At 24.7% G+C, this 12,406-nt stretch overlaps 1 protein-coding gene across 1 annotated transcript; it reads left to right on the top strand.

The window, feature by feature from the left end:
• The first annotated feature begins 1,700 nt into the window (after positions 1-1,700).
• Positions 1,701-12,406, top strand: LOC145847251 (inositol polyphosphate 5-phosphatase K-like). The gene is made up of 11 exons (XM_082953544.1): positions 1,701-1,803; positions 2,356-2,460; positions 4,081-4,189; positions 5,627-5,743; positions 6,614-6,783; positions 7,387-7,498; positions 7,969-8,046; positions 10,192-10,294; positions 11,323-11,429; positions 11,781-11,915; positions 12,195-12,406. Exons 1-11 carry the CDS (start codon positions 1,775-1,777, stop codon positions 12,387-12,389), a joined length of 1,260 nt encoding a protein of 419 aa, XP_082809670.1. The 5' UTR covers positions 1,701-1,774; the 3' UTR covers positions 12,390-12,406.

Raw genomic sequence — 12,406 nt, 5'->3', positions numbered from 1 at the left:
CAAGGGCTTTTTATTTGTTTAAAAGATAGTTTTTTGTTTATTTTATTTTTGGATAGTTAAAGTTAAATATTAATGGGGCAGGTAAAATTAAATATGATGTAACACACTCACTTTTCCCCAGAAAACGTTTATCGTTGCAAGGGGTAGAGTTTGAGACTGATGTTTTTTTACCATAAAAAAAAAAAAAATATGCCCCATTTCAAACTTCAATAACCTTCAATTTTCTAACGGTCACTGTAGCAAAAAAAATATTTTTTTTACATATTTAAATACACTTAACTATGACTATTTCAAATGGTCCATGCTTTTTTTTTAATCTAAATTATTTTGATGTAATACATGACCTATGCAAGTTTTACTAAAATTATCATTATTTAAACTTGAAATCCCTCATAAAAGAAATATAAGGGATTTCATGTTCAAATAATGATAATTTTAGTAAAATGTGCATGGGTCATGCCTAATATGAAAACAGTTTAGATAAAAAAAAACATTAACCATTTAAAATAGTCATAGTTAAGTTTATTTAAATAGATTGTTTTTTTTTGCTTCAGTGATCATTGGAAAATCGAAGGTCTTTAAAGTTTACAATCGGACATATTTGTATATATTACAACAATATTAGAAAATTGAAAAAAAAACAACGACCCTTGAGAACACGGCAAAGTAAAAAAAAATATTTTCTGGCTAAAACATCAGTTAGAGTAAAAATTCAAAAAAAAATGTTTATTCTAAGGGGCCCAGATGAAAAATTCAAACCCTAATTCTATGAATTTTTTTACATGTTTACAATGTTTAAATTAAAACAAAGAAGTGTTCTCTAGAAAAAAAAATAGTTAGCTTTAAAAATAAGAAAAATAATTGGATCTAAAGATTGGACATGTATTGAAAATTGCAAAAAATGCTAATCCGAGCTAAGTTAAAGCTCGTTAATCTAAATCAATTTCATTCCAAAAAATTTTTTTATAAAGTCCTTTCAAAATAATTAAAAAAGCATTCGCCTCCTAATCTACTGTGTACACTCTTTTTTGTAACTAACTGTGAAGTGGTGTGCACTGTCTTGCACACTAATTAGTCAGTTTTATTGTCACCACTGTTAACAATTCTTGGAAACACTATTCTATAAAGTTATATTTTAGAGTTAAAAATAAACTTATGCTTATCAATTTCCAGACGCTCTTAAAGTTATTTAAATAAATAAATAAATAAATGTATATATATAATTAATGTGTAAGTATTTTTGATTAAAAAGTTAGCTCAAAATATTGTTTACAAGCTCAATGACTAAAAAGACTTTCTCCACACCAATCCATTGACAATAGTTTTGAGTGTTCACATTTATTTTCCTTTTTTACAATTACATTCACCTTAAAAAATCTTTGCATGTAAAAGTTTCTCTTAAATAAAAGCTATTATATATAAATAGAAAAAGAATAAAAACAAGTCCTTAACAAGTAATTTCATCTGCACTTTGACTTGCTAATATGGGCCCTAAGGATACCATAATTACCACTTTTGGAAACCCTTATGCAGATGATAAATCAAGTTAATTTGACTCAAAGAAATTTTAAATACCTCCAATCTAAAAGTTTACATTTATTTTCATTAAAACAAACATTTAATTTTCTATAGTTTTGTTTAATTAAGTATAAAATTTAGTTAAATTTTTATGTAACTACAACTTAAAACTTTTTTTAGTACTTTTTTAAGCAAAAGCATTTAAATCCTACCTGTTTAATAGTACATTTAAATAAATTTTACAATCAAAGTAACCATGGTAGTAGATGACTCAACAACAATGCAGTAAGTGTTTGTTTTTATGTAATTTGTTTTATTTTATAACTAAATTTCTAAGATAAATAAAAGCTTTACAAATATATAAGATTTAGCTAACAAATGTTTAGAAAATTTATATATTTAGGATTTTACTTACAAAAAAGTATACTAGTTTTGTCATTGGTAACTGTTGTACATTATAGCTTTAGCATTAAAGATTTAGTAAACATTTACTTAATTAAGTTGTATTAATTAAAATTATTACAGTTAAGAACCATTTTAAATTAAATTTACAAATAATGTAATAATTTTATATCTGCCTTTTGCTTTCTGTTTAAAAATTTAACCAGTTATAAACATGACTTATTAGAGAGGTTGTACGAAGCTTTTTTACTGTTTTTGAATAAGAATTTAATAATAAATTTTAAAGTTCACTGTTTCTATATTTACCAAGAATATTTTTTACTTATTTAGTTGGGTATTGTACTATCTCTTTATAAAATGTTTACATTTGGTCAATATTTTACCTAGTGAGAGTTAATATCTAAGTCAGTACTTTAACATAAATAGTTTGTATAGATTTCAAATATTGACATGGAATGTAGCTAACACCAAGCCATTGCAAGAAAGTTTGCTTGAAAAGCTTTTGATTTCAAACGCTCAAACAGATGTTTACATTATTGGGTTAGTTTCTTACATGGTTTTGGTATAAGTGTATACAGTTTGTTGCACTACAACTAAATAATGCATAATAAACTAGTAATTTATAAATAACTGTTTTTAAACAAAATACTATTTCACTAAATGATAAAGTTAAACTTGATTTGTATACGCTTAAGATACTGTATGTATACAGAAAGTAAGAATATTGAAGATAGTTATTTAATCTTTAAATTTTAAAATAAATTGTTATATACTTGAGAAAGTAAAGAATAGTTTGTTAGATACTTATCTTTAGTTAAAGTATATTTTTTAGAATATAATGTCTTTAACAAACATAGTATGGTTTAGTTTTAAAAGTAAGTATTAGTCTTTACTAAAAGTTTTATAATCAAAAAAGTCTATTCAAGAGCTATAGTGTTTAAACCTATCTGATAGAATAAAACTTTTAATGCAAAAAAGTCTTGCAGATTTTTCGACACATAATTTTTATTTTTGGTTGAAACAACCGTTCTATCAGGGCTTGTTTTAGTCATTTTTTAATTACTTTTGAAATTTCCAGTACATTTTTGTATTTTATACAAATTTTGTATTAAACTCTGGTATACAGTACCTAATAGTTTGTGTTAAAAGTAGAGTGATATGTTTTTATTATAAAATAAAAGACAACAGATTACAATTGTTTCTAACCTAAAGTATAAATCTTTAGCTGATCTTCAGAACTGTGTTTATTGTTAAACTAAATTGAAATTTATACAAAAATGGGATGGCATAACAAAATAAGTTATTTATCTGTTAGCAAAAATTTAAAATCACCGTACAATGTCTATAGAAACCTTAATTATTTTAAATAATATAAATTTTATTCAGCGGCTATGTGTTTGAATAAGGCTAGGGAAATTTGTGAAAGTAGGTAGAATTTTGATAGAAATGTAGAGAAGATATTAAAGAAAAGCTAAAGAATAAAAATTTGATAAAAATTAGTAAATTTAGAAGGATACCTAATAAAAACTGCTCGAACTCACTGTATTGTTTTGTGTTAAATTTTACATTGGGCTATATTTTAAAAATTTGGTAGTGTGTTCATATATTTTGTGTCTATTTTTTTTATTTAAAGCTTTATTAGAATTGCTTTAATTTCTATTTTTCCAATGTATATAAATTGCATTTTTTTTTTAAATTAAATTTTGCTTTTGTTTTATGTATAATATCCCTTTTTATGCTAATTTATACTTTTATCATGTCTTTTCTTTTCGTTTGTGAACTATGTTTTATGATTTTGGTACTTTTTAAAAAATGTATTTCCAATACTAACAATATAAAATTTTTCATTCAGTTTTCAAGGTGGCTTTATAAATAAGGTTAAATAGTAGACATTGGTAGTTTATTGGGCATATTTATTTGTTGCTGTTACATATTTTTTTAATTGTATTATTATTAACTTTTTTTTAAATTTTGAAACTTTTTTAGAATAATAGCTCACAATAATAAAGTCCTTAACAAAAAGTACAATACTAATACAATAAAAAAATCATGTAACAGCAATAAATAAATATACCCAATAAACAACCAGTTAAACTTTTAATAGCTGAGTTTTCAAACTTGAAATTTCATTAATATCAATTAGTTTTATATAATTCACAGCTTACAAGAAATACCAACTGGAATTATAGAAACTGCCAAAAGTTTTATTGAATATGATGGCTGGGCAAAGTTTTTTATGTCTAAACTTGTTGAAAAGAATTACTATATGGTAAGTAGCTGTTTTTACATGTAATAAATTATTTTATACTACTACGGTGTTTTTGTACGTTTTAGTTAAGCAAACTGTAAATTATTTACTGTGAGAGCTACTAGGTTATACTATTTTAGTTACTGGAGCTTATAAAGTTTAAGGCTAAAATGAACAAAAGTTGTTATTACAAACCCATTTTAATCAAAAAACACATACATAAAAAATAAGATGTAACGTTAAAATGGGTTAAATCCTAGAGATCCTGATAAGCTAAGCTTACCGGAATATATGCTACAATTGTTTTTGTGTTAAAACTTTATTCCGACTAACGGCGTTTCACTGCTCTCAAATAAATTTAAGAACAGATCTACGGAGTCTCAAAAAAGCTCTAAGAATAGATTACATAAAAAACATATATTTAATATAAAATCAATTTACAAATGCATGTAATTCTTTATGTTTATATTGTTTTGTTACTATTTTATTATAACTTTAAATAAATAAACGTTTGAATCATTAGAATTTGCAGAATTTTTCAGCAGCAATTTTTTTTTAATCCATGTAAAACTAGTAAATAAAAACTTAATTGCCTTAATGGATATTTACAAGCTATGGATAATAAAAGTTGTTTGCTGAACTTCGCAAGCATGACCATATTTTGTTGTTAGAAAATGTTTAACAAATAATTTTAAAAGTTTCACATATATTTTTGAGTTTTAATGTACTCATTTATTAAAAAAAAACGTTGTTACAGTATTATTATAGAGTTACTGCTACACACGGTTGTTCCTGCTAATTTAAAAATTTAGAACATTAGTTAGTTTTAAGGTCAGTATGAATAATTTCCAACTTAAGCTAATTTCATGGTTTGATTACAAATTTATTTTTTAAGTTACAACTGCTGCAAATGTTTCTTATATTTTAATTTTCCAATGTGTGGTCTGTGATTTCTTAACTAAGTCTGTATTTCATACTTATGCGTTTTAGTTTCAATATATTTTTTAATAGTTCAGTTTCGAAGTACTATTTTCATTTCTTAAATATTTGTTGTGCCTACACCATGTTATTCTTGAATACGATCTTAGTATATTCATTTTTAGTACATATCATTTTAAAACATCATTTTTTTCAATCTTAATGCTATAAGTATAATGTTAAAGCTTTAGTTATTTTAGTTTAGTTTATAATGCTTAAAAGAGTTTTGATAAGCTTAAAGCAATTGTAATAACTTATTTATTTTAACTTAAATTTAAATTTAATTTTAGTTTAACTTTTTGTTATCATTATTTTATCCATTATTAAAATCCTATTCACTATAACAGGTATTTTGATTTAAAATTCTACTAAAACTAAACATTCTCGTAAAAGATTCTTTTGCGAATCATTAATAAACTTCTGTTTATTCAGGTATTTTAAATTTGATCAACTTCAAAATGTAGTTAATTTTTTTTTCAGGTAGAAAGCATCCGTTTGCAAGGGTTGTCACTTTCAATGTTCGTCTTGTTAAAACATCTACCTTATGTTAGGTTTGTTAAAACTGCTCTGGAAAGAACTGGGTTTGGTGGCAACTGGGTGAGCAATATTTTTTTAATTTTATACATTGTTGATTTTACTGAATTTGTATATTTTAGCTGTCATGTTTTAATTCTACGTTTGCATTATATTTCTTATAAGAAAATTATACCTAAATTAAAAAAAATAATTGTAAGTGTAAATAAACACACTGTTTTAAGTGTATAACAAAAAAAAACTATATTTAGGCTGTATGCAATATATGACTCACAAGCTTAATAGCTTTTAAAAGCGAGTATTATACTCTTAGTAATCAAACGAATATAAATTTAAATTTTAGAAACCAAAACATATTTTTAAGTTGTATAGATTAAGACGTTTCAAAAAAAAATTTTTGCAATAAATTAAGTTTTTAGTATTATTTTTTATGTTAAAGTATTTTATTAGATATAGTTTAATTGAAAATAGTAGTAAAAAATCAATTATTTCTGCAATAGGCTAAATTTAAAAACATATGAATTTTTGTAAAAATCCTAATGAACACAAAGAAATATAAATTTAAAACTTGTTAAAAAATAAAAACGTTAAATTTAATAACTTAACTACTAGTATTTGGAAAAGAAATAATTAAAAATTTTACTATCGTTAAAAGTTCTTATAAACTAAACATTGTTAGCAATCTTTAAAGTAAGTTATAGCAATTAACAGTTTTTGCTAAGAACTCTGTTAACAGCTTCCTTCTTGTAGATTCCATAAATTGTTCTATCTTTGTTATAGTACAGTTTGTCATTAGTTATGTTCATTAATTTTTATTTTTTTTTATAATACTTAGTCTTTTCAGATCACTGTTTATTACCTGTTTTGAGTACGTACAAAATTATTAAAGTGACGCAGTTAAGTTATTTATGATTTTTTCCTGATTATAAACAGGGCAACAAGGGCGGAGTGGCGATATCTTGTTGGATGTACGGAAAAAAGTTCTGCTTCCTCAACACGCATCTCATACCGCACAGGCAGAACAGCAAGCAACGAGTGGAACAGTTCAAATACATTCTCGAAAAGATGATGTTCGGAAATTACCAGAAGGTCATGAGTCACGAGTTAGTTGGAACTTACTATATTATGCAAATGATAGGTTATTATTTAACGTATTTAAAGTTATTATTTAACGTATTAAAGTATTTATTATTTCGGAGGCAACCGAAATTCACGTTTTGTAGTTCAATTTATACGTAGCGTAATTCAAACGTTTCTTTTTAAATTGTTCTAAAAAAAAAAAAATTTAAGTTTTTTAATGTTATAATATTTAACTTTTAGTCTAAAATTCAATAACAATAAATAATAACTTATGTAGACGCAAGTAAGAAAATATTTCGAGATTTAATTAAAAATATACTTAAGCTTAATTACGTATTGTTTTCGATTTGTTTTAATTCGCAAATAACAACTTTTGAGTCTCTTGTTTTGATTTTTATCTTCCATACTTGTTTTAAATGCGGTTTTTATATTGAATTAATAACTAAAGAGCCCTACTGTGTAAAGTATATACTTCTTAAAATTTGATTAAATAAAATTTCAAAAATTATTAAAATGCTAAGTTTTTGTTTGTTCCTGTGAAGGCAACCAAGTGTTGCGTTTAATAGTTCAATTTAAAAAAGTTTAAATTCAAAAAAGTTCATGCATTAAAGAAAATATTTCAACAGTTGTGTGTTTTGGTTGGGTGATTTGAATTTTCGAATAAACGACCTCCCTCAAGAAGATGTTGTTGAAAGCATACGAAACAAACACCACATCGAGTTATTAGACTTCGACCAAGTAGTTTTTTTCTTAATTTTTGATGTTTTAATATTATGTATTTAATATTTAAGTTGTTTCTTAAAAGCTTTTATTTAACTGTAATGTTTATGTAGTTTTACTATGAACTATAATTATAATACAGTCTAAAAAATATTGAAAAATAACTTAGATTGTTTAAAAATACATAATGAACTTATCTAAAAAAACTTTGACAACAAATTAATATTAAACTTTTAAAATCAAAATAGACCAAAAAGCATTAAAAACTTAAAATCAGTAGAAGTACATTTTAAACGTCTGTTTTACTGTTTTATACTATTGTGAACTTCTAATTTTTATTCTATATTATAAAAACTTTTTCGTAACTAAATTTAGTTTTTGAAAATTAGTTTTAGGAAATTTTTGTCTATTTTTATCTGAGTAAAACTTAGTATAAAACATTTTCTTAATTTAAAAAATTTTGTACTTACTAAAAATAAAACTTTCAGCTAAGTATAGAGCGTTTCAGTGAACCAATTTTACAAGATTTTAAAGAAGCAGCAATTCAATTTCCTCCTACATATAAGGTTTTATAGCGTTTATTTTTAGCTATATTAATTGCACACATGTTAATCAATAAAAGTAGTGATAAAACAAAATATATTTATTTTTATAACTGATGTAATTTATTATACTATTTTTTTTTCACCAGTTAACAAAATACAAATATTATTTAAATTGATATGTATGTAGTATTTTACATTATATAATTGATTTCTATATATTTTATAAAATAATCCGTAATATTGAAATAAAAGTAATTTTATTGTAAAGAAAAAAAAAAAACCTCTGTAAATTACAACTTTGTATGTTTAAAAGTAGAATTATACTAGCAATATTTCTGTATTTACTTTAGTTCTAGTAAATTGTAATATATTTGGTATGAATGTTGTGTAAAATACCTATAGAAGTTAATTAAAAATTAAATAGTTTTTATAGTTAACTCTTTAGAGTTAGCTTTAAAACAAATAAAAATATATTTAACGAGTTTATTACAGAATTTACAGAATAGTTTTAGAATTTAGATGAAATGAAAATGAGAAACTTTTAACTCAAATACTAGTTTTTACGGTATATTTTCTGAAAATTTTAAAGTTCAAAAATTCTAAATTTTTAGATTAAAGTATCTGTATATATTAGTTTAAAGTTCCTATCTAATATCTAGTAAAGTATATTTTTATCTCGAAGTCCGGCTGATGTTAAAAGTAAGTTTAGTGGGTGTAAAGTTTCATAATATTTTTTTTTGAATTCTTGAGTAATGTAATTTAAATGAGTTACTTAAAAATTATTTTTTGCATTTGATAAAATAAATTTCAAAAATAAACTAATTTTTTGTTGTTGTGTACTCTTATATTTTTATGTAATTGGTTGAAAGCTCAAGTAAATCTAATTTTTTAAAAGTATACCTTTTTCATTAAAAGTTGTTACTAGCTTACCAGTTTAAGTCTATTCATCTTATAAGAAATTAACATTTTTTTAATATTCAAACTAAGATTGTTATAAGTTTTTTGTTTAATAAGTATTGTTTAATATGTGATAGACTGAACTATTTTATTAATAAAAACAAAAAAAAGTTGTAAAAATATGTGTTTTTCTACCTAAATAAGTACATAACATTTAATTTTTAACAATTTATGATTCTTTAAGTAAAACATCTGTAAAAAACGATCAGTGTTGTTTTTTAGGTTCAATTGTAAGTGTCAGTATGTATGCTGAGCTTTAAAAAATTGTTTTCGTTAACATTTGTTGTATTGTGCTCCATAACAGTTTAATAGCACTTATTTTAGTTTGTGTTAATAAAATACTATGTGTTAACTTTTACTATTTTCGTAGTTATTAATATAAAATAAATTTTCAAAACAACTGCTTTTGTACGCAGCACTTTATTGTCTTAAAAGTTTCGCTGCCCATAAAATACAGCGAGTTTAATATAAGTATATTTGACTCTGTAGATCTGTTAGTATTCTTTGAGCAGCGAAACGTTTTAGTCGATAAAGTATTGCGTAAAAAGCACTAAAGCTCTGCTTGTTTTGATCTCTAGAATTTAACGCCTTATACGTAATAAATATTGAAATGACTTCTTGTAAACAAGCGCAAAAAGAATCAACTCATACCGCACCGTATTCCTGTCTACCCCCTTTAGCACAACTTCTCAACAAACAACCCGTTAACATAATATGTTTTATTTACTTACTTTTTTTTATGAAGTGAACTTCTGTAAGGTTTATTTAAATTTTCGGAATCTATAAACAGTAACTTAAACCTTTAGCTTTTATTTAAGAACTAGTGTTAGTATTTGTGTAAACTACTTAAAATATTTTTTTATATTTGAGTTTATATCCAACGTTTAACAAAAAGAAGATAGCTTATTTTCTAATACACTGTTCAATTATAATGTTATGATTTAGCTCTTTATTATTTCATCAAAAGTCTTTTGTAAAATGATTAAGTATACTATATTTGTACATTAGTTGCATTTTTTTATTTATATTGTTAATACTAATTATACAAAGAAAAGTTGTGACTAAAGCCTTATGATGATAAAATTTTTGAGAAGTAAACATTTTTTTAGATTATTTCTTATAAACATCTTTTTCTCGAAATTTTGTTTAGTTTTTTAAACGTAATTTTTTTATGTTAAATTATTTAATACTATTTCTAAACTCCAACAGTTCGACATCGGGACTGATACATACGATACTTCACCGAAGAAAAGAGTTCCTTCGTGGACCGACAGAATAATGTACAGGTGCCATCCGGACCTCAATTGCAACAGTAATTATATCGTTTATTTTCTGTTATGTTGTGTGCATTCTAAACTTTCGATTATTCATTGTTTTACACTATAATTTTTGAAATTGACTTTTTTTCAACTTGTGTTTATTATGTTTCTTGGGTAGCGTGCTTTTATTTTTATTGTTACCCTTTTAATTAAAATTTTTCCCTGACTTTTAAAACTCTGTTTTGCTGTTTTTGATAATTTTTTTCAAGGTTATACAACTAAATCAAATAATAATCTTTATTTAGTTTTACAAAAAACATAATAGTTGTTGTTTAATATTTTAGAGAATTCGCTTATATGTATTCTTGTCTGTACAGTCAGTTTACTGTTGAAAAATGTGGTTTTAAATTAACTTTGATTTTAAATTGGCATGTATTCTTCGTCCACTAAATTAAATTAACTTTTTTTAGTTTAAGAACATTGAAATAGATTTAAATATTTTCCTATAGCAAAATTTTGTAAAATGTTGTTACAATGTCAAAATGTTTAAAAGTTTTACTTTTTTTTTGAAATATTACACTCTATCCGATTCTGCTAGTTGTAAAAGTACTAACTTCGATATTTTTTTTCTTACATTACTTTTGACTCATTAATATAGATAAAATCATTGCTTAAACTAATACCCTAAAGAAAGTTTACTAGTCAATTCACGGTCAGTAAAAATCTGCGGCCCGCGATGTATTTTTCATCTAAAAACGTGCTTCTTCTATGAAACTATTTTTTTTGTGGTAAAAACTCAAAATAAAGTTTTTATTTAAAATATAGTGATTACCAATGCTTTATTATTGCTTATTTTATTACATTTTTAATTTAAAACAATGTTTTTTTTTTGTTGATTACTCCACATATTTCAAAATAGTCCGCCTCGCGGAAGACATTTTCTACAAATTGCAGCTTGAGACTTTTAGAAACCTGCCGACCCCTGACATAGTTAAAGGCAAAGTATTCTAAGTTTTTGATTTCATTAAACTTAAATATGACGTCATAAACTTAATATCTCACAAAAAGCAATATTTTCCAGTGTTGTCATCAACAAACATGATCGAGCAAGTTCAAAATTCTTACAAAAGTTACCCTGAGGTCCAACAGAGCGACCACAAACCCGTTTCTTCACAGTACAATGTACATGTTAGTTTGTTTTTATCAAGTTTAAACCGTAAACTAAGATTTTGAAGACATTTTGTTTTAGATTTAGTTTTATTTACTGAATAAGCGAAACGAGTGTAGCTTACAGCTGCAACCTTTAGTAAGCACTTCTTTAGAATATTGTCTTTTTTTTTGATTAGAACTAAAAGTTTTATTTAAGGTTTAGTTAAAAGTATAACTGATATTAGCTTTATTTAGTGTTCGAAAGTTAATGTTTTGTAGTTAATTGTAACAAGTACCAATAATAATGTGATAAATCGATTAAGGGTTACTAATAACTATTTAAAGTTACTTAAAGATAATTGTTATAAAGTTTAAATAAACTTTGTACAGATTACTGGAGAATGCGAAAAATTGGTCAGCATTGAAGTTATTGGTGAGTGGTTAACTTCTAAAGAGGGTGTCATAAAAGTGCATCTGAACGAAAACTTTTACTACAGATACTTTGACTACATTGCATTGTTTAAGGTAAACGTATTTAGTTGAATAAATTAGATTATTGGATTATATCACATTTAGCTATACATTTTTAAAATGGAATAATAATGTTAAGAAAAAAAAACTTGATAACGTCTAATATTAAGAAATTCTTATATTAAAACTATTCGATATTTTTTTTATTAAATCTCCTTAGAAGTGTTGATTTATGAATTATTTAGATCATTTATAACATCATTTTATTAGTTATCTTAGCACTATTTTCAGAAGTCATTACTCACAAATAAAAATATTTAAACGTTTCTACAGGCGCCCATTACCGACTTCCGGTCTTACACCAGCTGGATCTACATGCCCAACGTGGAGCACAGCTTACCGGAGCAACTCGACTTTCAGCTGGAATTCCCCAGGGTCGAAACTGCCGGTGATTACGTCATAGGGTACTACAGTGAAATTCAAAACTGCTTGCTGGCCGTATCTCCCATTTTCAGCGTCAGTTCTTAAGAGAAATAGTTTTAGCA

This window comes from Thalia democratica, unplaced genomic scaffold (assembly GCF_965202585.1).
Source record: "Thalia democratica unplaced genomic scaffold, ktThaDemo2.hap1.1 HAP1_SCAFFOLD_859, whole genome shotgun sequence".
In the NCBI taxonomy this organism is placed as follows: domain Eukaryota; kingdom Metazoa; phylum Chordata; class Thaliacea; order Salpida; family Salpidae; genus Thalia; species Thalia democratica.
This window is presented reverse-complemented; position numbering and strand designations above follow the sequence as displayed.

Coding starts and splice junctions, on each gene's coding strand:
- LOC145847251 (XM_082953544.1), top strand. CDS start 1,775: ATGGTAGTAGATGACTCAACAACAATGCA. Junction 4,190..5,626: donor TTGAAAAGAATTACTATATG/GTAAGTAGCTGT, acceptor TTTTTTTTTCAG/GTAGAAAGCATCCGTTTGCA. Junction 5,744..6,613: donor CTGGGTTTGGTGGCAACTGG/GTGAGCAATATT, acceptor GATTATAAACAG/GGCAACAAGGGCGGAGTGGC.